This window comes from Aulostomus chinensis, chromosome 6 (genome assembly GCF_037954235.1).
Source record: "Aulostomus chinensis isolate RoL2024-O1b breed Wild chromosome 6, RoL_Achi_v1.0, whole genome shotgun sequence".
NCBI classification, from domain to species: domain Eukaryota; kingdom Metazoa; phylum Chordata; class Actinopteri; order Syngnathiformes; family Aulostomidae; genus Aulostomus; species Aulostomus chinensis.
In genome coordinates, this window is record NC_141325.1 from 30105340 (window position 1) to 30120689 (window position 15350).

The window sequence follows — 15350 nt, forward strand, 5'->3', positions numbered from 1 at the left end:
TTGGAGACAATATGCGGAAGGAGCACGATCCGATGACAGACGAATAGTGCAATTTTATGACAGGTACAATCACATCTCCCAACACAAATGGTTAAACATAGCAAATACTCAATTCCATTCATGAAAAAGCAGATACAGCAAGGTTAATGCATCGAGCGCAGGCCCCCAGCAAATGTTATTACATAACAGCACAGCGAAAGGAAGTGTGGGAATAGAGTCCAAAAGATTCGTCCAGAACACATTATATCAACAGAAATGTTGTAATTATCATCTTTAAGCATTCGCCTTAAAATATTTATTGTCCCTTTGGAAACGAATAAGCATACATGAGGTGTTATGAGGACAACTGTTTGACAATGAGCACGCCTGGCAGCTCCTGTGCCCTCCTGACCCTCCACACCATGCAGCTCTGGCAGAACATCACCTGCTTGGGTTTATGGTTCAAACTTGACATTTTCCTCTTCGTCTTCTTTACACTATTAAACATTTATGATGAATTTACAACCATACAAAAAAGAAAAACTATTTATATATTAACCTCTGGAAATAATTAAATTATCCCATCAAACAGCGCAGTTAAACATCTGATTTGGTGGTATTTTTTTGTAATTATTACCGAATTCAAGAGGAGAAACATCTGATTGCACCTGCTTAACATTTTTGCTTCACTTCCTCTCTCAGTCAGTTTAGATAATCAAGTATGCAGTGTCAGTATATGTGGCCCACTTATTTGCATTTTCTAAGACGTTACATCTCGCGCACACACACAATCAGTAGACTCATGTTCATTCAAACCAACTCAGTCCTTAACAGCATAATAAAGATTGCTTAAGGCTTTTCTGTGTACAAATTACTGCAGTCCATGCTAGACAAAACACTCCATTCATAACTGAGATTAATGTTTAAGAACACAAGTTGATAGAGTTACAATAAATGTAACAAACTGCATTTTAACAAGAGGCAACCATAAAAAAAAAAATCCGCCGTGTGCGGGACTTTAAAGGAGTGATGACCTTTCATCGCCTCACACACTGATGTGTAACCATGTTGGGTAAATCAGAGATCCACTTCAAGAGTCACTTCACCCAAACGCAGGCACAAAGAAATGGAAGAACAGTTGGTAGCCGGCGTGGCAACAGACTGGCTTCTGTCACCAAAAACACTCAGAGAAATAAAGGTAACCATCATTCAGCAGCATCAAAGCCACCAATTCAGTTCAAGGATAATGGTGAATTAATACCTTTGTGAGGGGAAATTGCCGACCTGAACAGGTGAAAAAGGGGTCTGACAGAGTGGAACATCAAGACCGTATTTGTATCCAGGAAAACAAAACAATGTGAGGAATTCTCTTTGAGAAGCTTTCCAATCATAACTCTGAATAAATAAATGTGACAAAGGCATAACAAAAACCATACAAACAACCATCAAATAATAAAGAAAGAATAAAGCTATGGTATATAAAGTATTACTCTGCGAAAGCACTTGCGTGCCAATGGGAGAACGCCAAATGTTGGCAGCAACTGTTAAGGAAAGAGGAAGGGAACAAGGGGCTAAAAGTGCCTTTGTGGATAAAACTCCACTCTCCCTGTACTGGCCTGAGAACAGTCTTTCTGTTAGGATTGCTGCTCTTCCGCTTCATTGTTGTTCTCCACCACCACGTTGTCCAGTAGTGCAGATGGTTGGGAGATGTCGTTCTGGAGCTCCAGTTGAGCCAGTCCTTCCTCTGTGTTTGTCCATGAGCTCATTGACTCATGCACCGTTACTGTGTGTTCCTCCATCTGCTTCTGGAGGCTGTCCATCTCCTCCCTGATGAAAAAAAACAAACAAAAAAACACCACAATTCTACAGCAGGCATCTGTGGGCTCATGTTTTGAAAGGCTCTGACCGCCCCTCGTCAATAATCTTCACGGTTATTACAGAGAGCATCTTACTTGAGCTGCCGCAGACAGTTGTGCAAGTTGTTGAGGGGCTCCTTGTTGACAGACGTCGAAGGTTTCAGTAGCTCATCAAGCAGGGACGCAGGCACTGGGCAGTCTGGGATCTTCACTGGTGTCACTGGGTTAGATGGGTTCCCCTCACTTTTCAACTCCATCCGTTGCTGTTCAGACAACATCATCATTACAGGAATATATCCAGTTATGAATCCTCTCAATGTGCCTGACATTTCTAGAACATGCCAATAAATCCTTCTGACGAGCGGGCGCTGTCCTACTCTTGAGACACCCTGCTGGGGAACTACACAGCAACCAGTAGTCACTGCTGCTAATGTGAACCATGAACATGACATCATGGGAACCAGCCATTTGAGTAAAGACATGTTTGTACTACAGTTTGGTATTTGTTGACAGGTTCAAGGTAAATGAGCACTGATACAGTTGCTATTCCAGGAAATTGAATTGTCCGCTGAAGAAACACTCATCCTGCTGGATTATCTCACAATTCCCACTCATATTTCACAAGGCCTCTGTTTGTGTGACAAAAAAAACACATACAAAGATTCTTTCTTCATGGAGTATCTTTCAGTAAGGTGCTGATCTTAGATGGAGCGCCCCCTTCTGCCTGGTCTCCTTATGGCTGCTTCTTCCAGCTGTGGGCCTGAAGTCTGGACCCCATCAAGAACATCTACTGACACAACTTGGAATCCTTTTCTCTTCCCTGCCAAGGTTGAGTCGAACTCTCCTCCTACCCTAACCGACCAAAGTACTTGGTAACTACTCTGCGACGACTCTGGCCATTCTGCCCAACCCTAACTTGCTCTCACAAAGGCGACTGGCCTGAATCTTGGTATCCCCCCCACACCAAAAGTCATCAGTTACTGACTCCAGCTGAGGTTACCTTCCGAAGGCGGCTCTGCTTAAGGTCCTGTTTGAGTTGCTGGTTCTGCAGCAGGACCGTCTTCATGCTGCTCCTCAGCTCACCCACTTTAGCTTGCAGCATAAACTTGTCCTTCCTAGTGCTACTCAGCTCCTCCTGCACTGACTCCAGTTCCACCTTGATATTCTGAAACCAGAAAAAAATGATTTAATTATCAACCCTTTGAAAAGAAGCAGCTGCTGATCCTGACAAAAATAATGTACAGATGCTATCGATGAGGACTGGCCTGCAGAGCTGTCTGAATGTTGTCCAGCTCCCTGTGGTGGCACTGCTCTACCATCTCCAGCTGCTGCTTCTGAGATTCAATCTCCCTCTGCCTTTGCTCCACCTCCCACTTCAGGTCCTCCACCTGAGAGAGCAGTCAGTGTTAGACCTCCATGTGTGATTGGAACATCTTCTGAAGCCTTACATTTTTAATTCAAACCCAAAACACATGGAATAACACAAAGAGCAGCATTACCATCATAACAGCGGCAGAAGACCTCTCACTATAGATCATCATAATCAAATCAAAGGTCGTTATCAACCACAGGTTCCAGGCTCGTGTCTTTACCTCTTGGTTCGTGAGCGGCTGCTTTGAAAGCTCGTCGTCCAGTTGTTTCTGGAGGATCTGGAGCTGGGAATGGGCCTCGGCCAGCTCCTCCTGGAATTTGGAGACCTCCTGAGCATGCTGATCGTCCTGGGCACTGTGAACATGTTCAACAACACATCCAACCTCTACCTCTTCTCTGCACAACATGAAGATAAAAAGCGATATTTGCAGTTTTGCTCCAGCACCTACTGTAGTTTGAGGGCTTCGCTCTGTAGCGCTTTAACAAGGTCCTCTTTGGCCTGCAGGTCTTTCTTGATCTCTGACAGTTCCAGCATGGCTGCTCTGTAATGCCGCCTATTGTGGGCCGCTTCAGCCTTTGCTGCTGCCACCTGGAGGACATGTTCCATTATGACAAGCCAAAAGACCACTCAGCAACAGCTTCACATCCAAGACTGCTGACAAAAACATCTATGGACTCACTATGAAAATGTATGCATGTACAGTTCACGAAAGGAACTTGTTACAGTGACTTGTGCCCAGCTAACCCCCCAAACAAATACTGAAGTAGAACCACATATCAGCAGAGTGCTGTGCAGTTGATTAAGAGATGGAGAAATACTTGGTCCTTGGGTGGGACTGAGAGCTCCAACCTGTTCCTTCAAGTCTTTGACTTTGGTTTTCTCCTTTTCCAAGGCCAGCTGTAGCGTTTGCACCACCTGCTTCATTTGCTGGTCCTCCTCCTCCTTACGCTTCAAAACAGCTTGAACCTGAAGAAAACCACGAGTGAGAAAACTCCTGCTACTCTTGATCTAAATGCCAATTCCTTCCCCATCATTGAGCAAACTGGCTGACACGTGACAGAACAATGAGTTGTTGTAACATAAGACAGACTCATTTAACACCTGCAAGTTGAGCTGGCAAAGATCAGCCTCTCTCTTTGCTAAAGCAGATTCCAAAATGTTGGCATGCTCCCGCAGTGCATTGTGGGACTGTGCCAATCCAGCCAATTTCCCCTTTTCATGTTCCAGCTCCAGTGCAAGCTTCTTATTGGCATCTTCTAATTTTCGGATCCGCTTCTTGAAGCACCGTGACTCTTGAAGCTGAGTAAAGATGCCATGCAGGAACATAGAGTGATTACAGAAGCCATAAAATAGAAATATAGGAAAAGCAATACTGCGCTGACAGAGACTGATGGTTGTTCACCTCGTCCTCCAGCTCCAGAACCTTCTCCTGGTACTCCTCTAGCTCTGTGGAAGTGAGGGTGATCACCTCCTGCAGCTCCTTCTCTAACATGGTCTTGCTGTTGGTGACAGCCAGCAGCTCAGCCTGCAGAGCTTCAATCTTCTCCTGGGTGACACGGGAAACCACCACTCTTACTTCATCAACGACGCACTTAGCCTGAAGAATTATCTCTACTAACTAACCGTGTACTGAAATTCATGCCATTACTGTCTGAATAACAGTATTATTGCTATAAAAAAAAAGATTAACGTTATAATACATAAAACACACTGCACACAACTTCAATTCTACTAGAAATCCTGTTGATCTTTTCTTGGTTCAACATTTACATGTGCTGAAATCATCTGGAGCCAGAAAAACATGTTTCTGACACCTTCAGGCTGCTCTGACATCCAAATCCATTTAAAATTCAGCAATGTGAACGTTTCAAGGTCTAGCAGGTTCATACCTGTAGGACCTGGTTGTTCCCCCCATCTGATGCCTGGGCTCTGAGCTTGACCAGCTCAGCTTCGGCCGTCTCCTTGTCAGCCAGCGCCTCCTGGAGCCTCCTGCTCAGGATGCCCACAGCATTCTCGTAGGCCTTGTGTTTGGCCTTCACCTCCTTCTGAGCGCTGGTCAAGTCCGTCCCCAGCCGCTTCATGCGCACCTTCTGCTCTGAAATGGCCCTAATTCAAGCCCAACACAGAGTTTACCACACTGCTCACAACGGATGTGAACACAAGATGGAGGCGTTCTGACAAGACAAACTAAATACTGCATCTAATACACAGACTGAATTAACAACAAGACCACTGAGCACACATACTGTTTAGTACTCAGACAACCTATGTGAGGATAGGGGGTTTGTATCTATAAACAGAACCTGACAACAGAGAGTTCCATCATGGTCCAAGTCATTGAAGCGAGAATCATTCAAGTCCCAGGGATCTTTATGGCGCTCATGACTCACTTTTTGGCTTCTGCCTCCATTTTCTCCACCTGTTTCTTCAAGCCTTCATTCTCTTGTGTCACGGCTGCAAGCTGGCTCTGATCAAACTGTAGAGACTGGGATGAGAAGAAAACCCAAAACTCCAACAGGTCAAATACACCTGCTTATAGTAGATCGTCGATCTAAATAACAACGAGCAAGGCAGAGTTTCTAATCACCTGGATCTGGGTTTCTAGCTGATCCCTTTCACTCTGAATGGCTTGCAGATGAGCTTCCATGTTACTCATCTGCTCCTGGACTCTCACCACCTCCTTCTGCAGCCGGGCCTGCTCCAACTCTGCCTTCTGCTTCACCCCCTGAGCCTCCATCAGCTCCGTCTTCAGGTCCTTCACCTCTGCCAACAGACGCTTCTTAGTGGACTTCAGCTCGCTGATCAGCTGCTCTTTGGAGATGGCGTCCCGACGATAGGCTTCCACCATCACCTGTGGGGTACATCTTATGGTTTCCTCTGGCACGTATGTGGGGACAGTAATGAGGTTGACCCTGTCCCCTTCACCAGAGTCAGCAGTCTCCTTCATATTAGTCTCAACCGAGGCAGCCAGCATGGCAATAGTTCCCAGCATACTGAATATTGTGTACACTGCAGAGCTCAGGCTGCACCAGGATCTAAATTACACACTGCATCATTTCCAGTATTTCTGTCAAATAATATTCAAAATTCAAACAGATAATTGAATTGTAAAAAGCAATTTGATTGTGAAAATTAAGCTGCAGCTGTCCTGACTGCAAGACGTCACATGTCGCTTTCACTGATTACATGGAGATCAAAGTGAAAGAACAGCGACGGAAGAAAACTGGCACTCATTTGGAAAGTGGTCTAGTTTTGGTCCAGGACACCAAAAGGAATGAAACCACATACAAATTAAGCTCCTAAAGAAGAACCTATCAGTGCCATGAGTCATTTATTTTAGGTCTCTGAGTCAGACAGCATGTTGTCACTTCTCCTATTGAGAGAAATCTAGAGCCTTAGATGAAGTGGTACAGTATGGGATTTTTTAAAAAAGTAGTAATATATAGTGGCAATATGAAGTAGCAATATGTTGAAACAGGTACGTCTCCACAAGTAGTCCCAGCGCGTCTGCTCTCGCATGGACACAAATTGCAAGACGACGCATGGAGAGACGGTAAACATGGATCCACTGATGCTCCAGTCCCCAATCTTTGGAAAACCAGTCTGTGACAGTGATGATACATTTTCCTTCAATATCAGAGGGTGTCAGGCTTTAGTCTTTCAATAACACGATACATAGACTTGGCAAGCTCTTTATGTATTCTATTTCAAGAGTTGAAGAGGACAGAATTTGTTTATGGTGCGGCTGAATGTGTTTGTGGCCTCCTCATATTAGAGCTGTCAGGGATTTAATACGACTCGACTGAGACTGTCCACCAAACAAGGACAATTCTGTCACTCTATCAAACGCCGCTCTGCTTTTATAACCGCCTGTCAATGCGAGCCGAGCAGCATCCATCAGTGCTCAATACAGTGAGGCGTGTCGACCAGCACTTTGGGCCTCCTTTCGATGACAGCCATCTGGCTCTACAATACATCCTCCCACGACAGCGTCAGCTTTGGCCAGCTGGCAGATTCTGACAAGTGAACGCAAGTCAAACTTATTTCTATAGCTTCTACTGACACAATCTCCCCAAATACACTCCAAGTTATAGAAAATAACAGTGAAATATAATCTTTTGGTCAGTTTTCAGAGGATAAGGAATGTTGTCCTCTCCCTCTCACACTTTATCCACACTTTCCAGGTGCCATGGAGCAGCGACCTGTTTTGAACTGGCCAATTATTTACACGTTGGACTCACAAAAACCCCCCCCCCCCCCAAACTCTCAGCTGGAGAGATTTCTTACCTTCTGTTGTTGGAACTGCTCCTTCAGTTTCTGAGCTTGTTTCTTCAGAGAACTATTTTCTTGTTGAAGCGTTTCGATCTGTAACAAAGTAAATGCTCTTCATCATTCAGCTCCTTCTCAGCAGGCCCTGAAATGAACCTCAGCATACTGGGTTATGCTGAGGTCTTTCCCTAAATATTCATCTGCCCTAATTCATATAAATGGGATGGACAAAATAATAGAAACACCTCTTAATATATCTGCAGTGCCACAGGACCAGAAACTACAGCCTCCAACAGATTGATATTTTAAAATATTCCTACTCTATACTCCCCCATGTTTTATTCTTAGACTTTCTGTCAACCACCGACACACACGAGAACCATCGTTTGTCTCGTACCTGATTGGCTTTGACCTGGACTTCCTGTCTGAGCTGGTCTAGGACATCGGAGGCCACCAGAACATCCTCTCCCAGCCGTTCTGCCCCTTCATCAAGTTGGCTCTTGTCGGCTCGGGCTGCTTGCAACGCCACCTCTAAAACAATCTTCTCATTCTGGAGAAACTGGATGTTGTCGTCCTTGGCGTTGCTCTCCATCTGCAGCTCAGCCAGCTGGGCCTCCAGCTCTAGGTAGCGAGCCTCCAGCTGGTTGATGGACTGCTCTTTGGTTTGCAGGTTCTCCTGAGTGGTGGTCAGCTGGCGCATCAGCTCCAGATGTTCTTTCTGGAGTGCCTGCAGCTGCACATCCTTCTGGGTGAGGGTCAACTTCATCTAGGAAAGACAATTCAAGGCACATATTCTTTATTAACATGGAGATTTTTTTGGAATACATTTAGCTTTATTGATTTTTGTCAAAAAAAAAATTTAATCAAGTCAGAAGGTTCACCTGCGTACAATAAAGCTGGAGAGTTTACCTGCTCTAGTTCCATTTCCAGGTTGGTGGCCATGTTGGCCAGTTTTATCAACCGTTCTCGTTCCTCCTCAAACTCCTCCAGTTTGTGCTGCAGGTCATCTTCCACCATGGTCTTAGCATCCTGAATCTGCTTGTAAGCAGCTTCCTGTGTCAACATGTCGGCCTGCAGCACAGACAGTCAAAGGTTGTTAGCAACACTAAACAGCGAACAGCTTCATTTAGAAATATGGCCAAAAACAGCTGCATGTTCCAGGCACAGCATTGATATTTTGCTGATCGCTATTAAAAATGATTGCTCCGTCTGTGTTTTGGGAGCACAGACAGGCTTGACAAGGATGTACCTCAATGCTCTGAAGCTGAACGGCGATCCGCTCTTTTTCTTTGATGGAGCGGTGTTGGGTCTCAGTCAGTTGATGAGATAGTGTCACATTTTCCATCTTCAGATGTTCCAAGACGCCAATCTGACTCATCTTTCCAGCCTTGGGAAAACAAACAAAACGCGTGTTGTGAAGCAGCCTATTCTGTCTGGAACACCTCCTGTAGACCAGAGCCAGCTGCACTGGCATCAGTCTTACCTGCATGTTTGCCATTTCACTTTGCAGACGGACACGGGCCTCCTGGGCCAGGGCGAGCTGCTGCTGGTACCACTGGCGGACCTGCTGCAGTGAGTCTATTTCAGCCTGGGAAGTCTTCAGTCGACTCTGCAGGGTGCTGCGCTCCAGCTGGACCTGCTGAAGCTGGTTCTGAAGACCACCCATCTGCTGACGCAACTCCTGAACTGCAAAACACCACAATAAAACATTGAATCATGACTGTAGATACACCAGCCACCACCACGTTGGTTCATGAACTCAAAGCACATTGAAACTTATCATTAACTGGAAAACTCAGCTCCATCAGTAGAGCCTCCTCAAACTTATACAGGTCAGTGGAAAGTAAAGACGTCCTCTTTAGGACTTGGGTTTTAAACTATAAAAAAGAATAATAAAAAAAACCCAACAAAGTACAACAAAATCAAAATTGATGGTGTTGTCCCTTCTTATGGCTTGAAACTCCCTGCAGTTTAAATTTTCCGTCGGGAACAATGAACTCATTCTGACCGACTAGGCTAGGTTGAACAACGAATCAGGTTCATGTTTCACCTGCATTGTCCCTCGAGGTCACAGTGCTTTGCATCTCTTCCACCTTCCCCATCAGCCTGCTGTACTGGTCTTCGGCCATCTTCAGATCATTGCTCAGAGAAGCCAGACTGGCGTTTTTACTCTCCAGGTTGCCCTGGAGTTCCACCATGGCCTTCTCCAGCTGGCTGCAGTTCTGCCGCAGTGTGCCGACCTCTGCAGTGAGGGAGCTCTGCTTCTCCTGGCTAGCTTCAGCCTCCACCTTCTTAGCCTGCAGCTGAGCATTGACTGTAGCAAGCTGGGCTTGAAGCTCTGTTTTTTCCTTGAGAGCCTGGTGGACAACACAGGGTGGCCAACGTTTAAACCCAATTGAGGTGCAATAAATGAGTTAATCTAAGAATGAGTAACGATTATACTCTAATTAATAGATAAGAAAAGGTCCTATGAACACAACGTAGTCAAACAATACATCAGGGATGTCGTGTTGCTCACGATGTATGAATGGGGATGGGCTGTGCAGAGGGAACCCTGATGATTGGAGACATGAATGTTATCCAACCTGATTGGCTTCAGATGTCAGTGATTCCAGTTGACCCTCCAGTCTCATCTTTTCTTTCAGAACCTGCAGCATTTCATCATGGCCCATCACAGAACTCTCCAAAGAAACACTGGAAAAATGATCAAGTTGATAAAGATTACTTGTTTGACAAAAAAAACTACATGTAGTTACACAATTAATCAGCCCTTTTCAGTCATTTAAGCGCCCAACATTTCTGGGTCGATTGTTCCTGTCAGACACTGAGGAATACCTGCTGGAGAAACTGTCTCTGCGGCTGCGAGGCTCTGCTGCTCCATCTCGCTCAAGCTCCAGAAGGTGCTGCTCCTCACTGGCTGCCTGCAGCACTTCCTGCAGGGAGGGGAACTGACCCATGGCCTCGGGGGCTATCTCCCTCCCCTCCACTGTGTAGGGCCCCTGCTGCCTGTCCACTGCAGCGGACAGCATACCGTACGTCCCCCTGGTGGACACGCTGCTGTAGGAGGAGCTGTCACTGTCGTTGCCATCGTTCCCCAGCCTCATACCGGATTCGCTGCCGTCAATTTCAGAGACATTGTCGGCGACCTGGAGCGGCGCACCGAGCTGTCCCTCCGTCTCACAGGTGCTGCCTTCTGACATCACACTGACCTCAGACAGAGTGGACACTGAGCTAATGGTGGACTGCATGGAGCCCACGGTGTTGTCGACTGTTATTCCGGCACCTCCTCCCCCTCCACCATCATTCTCAGTTTTGTAGTCAGCCAATGAGTGGATCTTGCTCGGGCGGGTGGACCTGGGCTTCTTCTCCTTGGGAGGGGGAATTCCCAAGCTTCCCAGTTTGGGACCACGAGGCACGCTGGTCCTCAGGAATGAATACTCCTTGGTCATGGCGACAGTGTTGGCCCTGGGGAGAGCTTCAGGGTGCAACATCAACTCTGGGTCCAGGGTACTGAACAGTCTGTTTTTGGGAGTGCTGCGGTGAGACTAGAAACAGACCGAAATAAAAGGGACCAAAGGTTAATCGTTCAATATCTGAGTGTTTCAGGGTTGCTCAGCACAAACCAAAGTAAAGTAGGAAAGAAACTGGGAAAGCTCCATGTTCTGGTGCCACTCCTCACGTTGAAGCTGTTCGTCTATTTTTGTTCTGTTTTGCTCAGTTTGTTTAAGTCTAGTTGTCCCCATATGTTGTCAAATGTCCTATACTGTATGTCTCCATGTTTACCACTTGGACAGCAATGCAACAGTGACAGTAAACGTAAACCAAACAGAGCGTTCGGAAGCAAACACTGACGAACCTCAGCTTCTACGTATTGTCTAGGTTGCATTTCCGAGAATTAGCAAATGTAGCTACGTGATTCACTGTTTCCATTCTAATACAGGTTTGCTTTCAACATTTACACTTGCAGCATGTATCTGGGTGTATAAATGTTAAAGCCTGTTGCAGGATCCAAGTATAGCGCAGTCTAATGCTATCAATACAACATTCACCTGCCAAAAAACAAAACAAACTGATTCCCAGCATTGTTGCTCGGACCGATGGCTGAGAGGGCGAGCACGGGGACTGAGGAACGGGGCATAAATTAAAGACACACTGTGGAGGGCCAACCAGGATGCATTTAAAAATAGGACTTAGCGTGTCCTCATCCTGCCAGTGTCTCCACACACTCACCCTCTCCTTATGTCTCTGCACTCTGTACTGTTTAAGTTGCTCTTCCAGGCGCCGGCGAGCTTCCAGGCGAATCTTCTCCTCGTTCTCCATGTCCAACGAAGGCTTCTGGTTGGCTACAGAGAAAGTCAGTTCAGCCAAAAAGAAGAACGTGCCGTACCATCAACTCATACACGAGTACCTCACGGAACTTTAACACAAGAACTTTGCAGGACACCATCGATCCAGCACAGCTGACTGTAAAGGCTCGCACGTTTAATACGAGGGGTTGCGCCCCCTTGAATCCTGCCCTCATGAGGAAATGATTACAAATTATTCAAATTGGGTTTGTTTCTGTAATCATGAGCAGGAAACATTCTCCATGTCTCCCAGAATATGCATGTTCAATATAAATCAATCAGTCAGCTTTTCCAGGAGTAGATGTGACTGTCAGTAGGAGGGGAAACACTTCTAAACATGATTGATGCTTTTATCCATCTTGATCATTTTCTAAGATTCAACAGTGCACCATAGAGCATCGCCGCTTCACTGGCTTGTTTTATTCATGAGCAGATAGAAATCTAAGTAACGAATGCAAATGCTCTGTCGCTACTCTTGACAATGCTGCTGTGTCTGGAATTAAAATGCCACCACAAGTCAACAGAACAGAGATTAGTTCCAAAAAACAGCGGTGAGTCAAAACTCTGCTCCAACTCAAGCACCCACATCGGTTCCCATCACACGTTAACCACCACCTGGAGTTTTCAGACAAGGCTCAAAAAATCTGTTAAGAGCACTCACAGACAGGGGAGTTAAAGGGAGATGCACAGAATCCAAGATGAACATTAATCAACATGGGGGGGGGGGGGGGGGGGCTCATGCAACACATTTATGCTTACACAATTCAGTCTCCTGCATAGGCATACTGAGTCTGAGTGACTGCAACGCATCACTCTTGTGAGCCGTGACCTCAGCACTAGCCTCCTCAGACTCTAGCATCATGGGTGGATAAGCAGCCACACCTGCGCTGGGCTCTTGGGTCTGGGAGTTGACAGGGGAGCTGGTGCTCTGGGGCGGGGCTGTCGGAGGCAGGGGCCCATTCATGTGGGTGTCCCCCGCTGCACCGAAGCCCTCCGCTGATACGTCTCCATTGGGCATCGCAACAGAGCTGACAGGACCTGAAGTAGGAGGAGGAGGAGGAGGAGGAAGACAAACCCAGAGGAATGTGACAGTTCGCCATGATCAGAAACAGAGCACGAGACAGCGAATGAATGTGATTCTGCTGGCTGGGCAACTTTGTCAAGCAAGTGATAGAGAAATCTGACGACATTCCAGCAGCAGGTGGCTGCTAAGCCTCCATTCAGCTGCACCAACTCTTGTCATGAGCACAGTTACAGAGCTCATCTTGCAAGCTTGTGACATTGAAATACTAAATATCTTAGCACTATAAATGCGGTAAAGCCCTCTTGCAAAGATGAACACCTCTGATTTACAACATAAAAATCGATGGAGTAATCCTCTGCTTGAGAAAGCAGCTGTCTGGTGCTGCAGGCGGAGCTTAGTTACATTAACAGAAACAGTGCGATGTCATCCATCCAGATATCTACTACGTATTTAAGATTAAAATCATCTGTACTCACCGTTAGGAATGCCACCGTTTTCATTTTGAGTATTCTCCAGCCCCTGCTGCTTCAGCTGTCTGTTACATTCCACGGCGTGGGCTTCAGGCTGGGTGGACTTTAAACCAGCGTGTTCTCGATTAACATTTACCTCCATCTTAGCAGCTTCTTATTGATTACTGTCCATTTCCTTTAAGAAACTGAACTGATGATAGTGCCAGAGCCTCATTGGAAAGGTGTCCTCACAGCAGCAGGTGAGGGTGGCCGCGCCAAGAGCATTCCAACCTCCAGGAACACAAACAGCACTAGAAAGATAAAGCGCGAGTGTAAAATCCTCTGTGGGTCTTGGATGCATAGAGGACACTGGCCCCTCGTGAAGATCCACGCCGCACGGATTGAGGAAGGTGTGGCAGCTCACTGGTGACTTGGTTTAAGCAGTAGAGACTATTATGTAACAAAATAGCCTGTTTTATTTTACACATAATCTAGAGTCAAGGGATAACAAGCTGGCTTTGTGGTTAAGTGGATTGTGTTGTGTTAATTATAGATTAACTAACAAGTAACTTAGCATTGAATTCATTCACTTTAAATGTAGGCAGAGTGCTATGACAAACTCCATTCAGTAATCTGACAGTTTTATCATGCAGGCATTTAGTTAATTCTTTGCATCTATAAAATATGTACCTGATCTAGGCTCTCCTTTTGCTGATCAGCTGATTATCGATCAGCTGTCAGGCGCATCAGCTCAAAGACTGACGCTCATATTCGGGTTCACGACAGTGACTTCTCACGATAGTCGTGACAGTTCCTTTTCTCAAACTCAAAACTCACCACAGCGGAACGCCCGCTCATACCAAAATGAGTCAAGCCTGCAAGTGGAGCTCATTCAGAGACCGGCAACACCCGGGGACGGGTGGTTTCTCAGTAAAAGACTGGCACGACAGTTCTGTTCGAGATCCAGGATGACATCAGCTTGGGGGTGGGGTGTCATGCGGCGACATTATTATGCAGAATACCCGCATATATCAAGTCGCTATCAATGAATTATTATTATTGCTATTATTGTTAATAAGAACAAGCCTTGACTGTGCTGGGTTTGACGCCATCTGGTATCTTGTGCCTTGCTGGGCGCTTTTCAGGAGTGTTTCACGCCCTGGAGCTGAAGTGACCATCAGGAAACGAGCGAGACGATGATAAACACACACATGCGCGTTGTTATCGCGTTAGTATCTCAAATATCCAAAGAGTTCAGAGGCTGAATGCCGGGTTTCTTTTACGTATGTCAAACTAGCGTATGAAGCTAGCGAAGGAGCTAGCTTAATGTTTACGACGGGAGACCTGTCAAGCTAAAGTTGCTAACTAGCTAGCTGGTGCAGCCGAAGCCTGTGTTGAGGGGACGTTTTCTTAAACTTTCATCTCGTTTGCAATATAACGCTCTATCGCGGAAGTACTTCAAAAACACCAGGCGTTAATTATAAAATGACAGTACGGGCAAGTGCCTCAAAAAGATAAAGAACGCTCACCTTTCTGCGAGCTTCGCCTTTTACTACGTGGCTGTTTGCGTTCCGTCCCTTGAACTGTCCGACTGGAAACAGCAGCGCAACAATGATCCAGCAATCCGCTATCGCAGCATTTGGTTAAAAAACACAAAAAACGAACTCAACTTGTTCTTTAAATGATGCAGAGTTTTATCAAAGCCACGCTGACACATTAAGACATGTAACTATATTTTGGGGGATAAATTACAACTCCACTTAAAATCAATACCACACTGACGGAGGTCAAAGCCCAGACTACCATGACATCAGCCCGCTCACTGTAAGGATGTTCTTCTGGAGCCCCCTTTATTTTTGTTTGAGTATCTAATCCAGGATTGAAACCCTGATAATTTGAATCTGGACTCTGACAGGTTCTGCTGGTGTTGCCCAAATAAGAAACTGGTACCACACATATTAAGGCAAAGAAATGGTGCAATAAATACTAAAAAATATTTGTCTGAAATGGTTTTCAGGCGATTTGAATAATAATTATGAGTGATTAAATACCACA

At 45.8% G+C, this 15350-nt stretch overlaps 1 protein-coding gene across 2 annotated transcripts; it reads right to left on the reverse strand.

Annotated features, from left to right (window-relative positions):
• Nucleotides 1-27: 27 nt before the first annotated feature.
• On the reverse strand, nt 28-14939 carry golga3 (golgin A3). Of its 2 annotated transcripts, none has more exons than XM_086207506.1 (24): nt 14825-14939; nt 13323-13606; nt 12705-12860; nt 11707-11819; nt 10312-11021; nt 10062-10170; nt 9527-9833; nt 8960-9162; nt 8726-8863; nt 8386-8547; nt 7874-8242; nt 7495-7572; nt 5795-6058; nt 5598-5692; nt 5097-5313; nt 4610-4753; nt 4309-4506; nt 4057-4173; nt 3656-3795; nt 3428-3560; nt 3101-3223; nt 2836-3000; nt 1932-2098; nt 28-1806 (listed from the first exon to the last, which is right to left on the reverse strand). In XM_086207506.1, the coding sequence occupies exons 2-24, from the start codon at nt 13456-13458 to the stop codon at nt 1614-1616; spliced, it is 4437 nt and encodes a 1478-aa protein (XP_086063632.1). In that variant the 5' UTR covers nt 13459-13606; nt 14825-14939; the 3' UTR covers nt 28-1613. The 2 variants fall into 2 exon arrangements, with proteins under 2 accessions (XP_086063632.1, XP_086063631.1); XM_086207505.1 differs by having other exon boundaries at nt 12582-12860.
• Nucleotides 14940-15350: the final 411 nt, after the last annotated feature.

What these genes read in the sequence shown, in the direction of transcription:
- golga3 (XM_086207505.1), bottom strand. Translation starts at nt 13,458, where the DNA reads ATGGAGGTAAATGTTAATCGAGAACACGCTGGTTTAAAGTCCACCCAG. An exon ending in TCCAGGTCAAAGCCAATCAG is followed by an intron (nt 7,573 to 7,873) that starts GTACGAGACAAA and finishes ACTTTGTTACAG; the next exon opens with ATCGAAACGCTTCAACAAGA. An exon ending in ATGGAGGCAGAAGCCAAAAA is followed by an intron (nt 5,314 to 5,597) that starts GTGAGTCATGAG and finishes GGCTTGAATTAG; the next exon opens with GGCCATTTCAGAGCAGAAGG.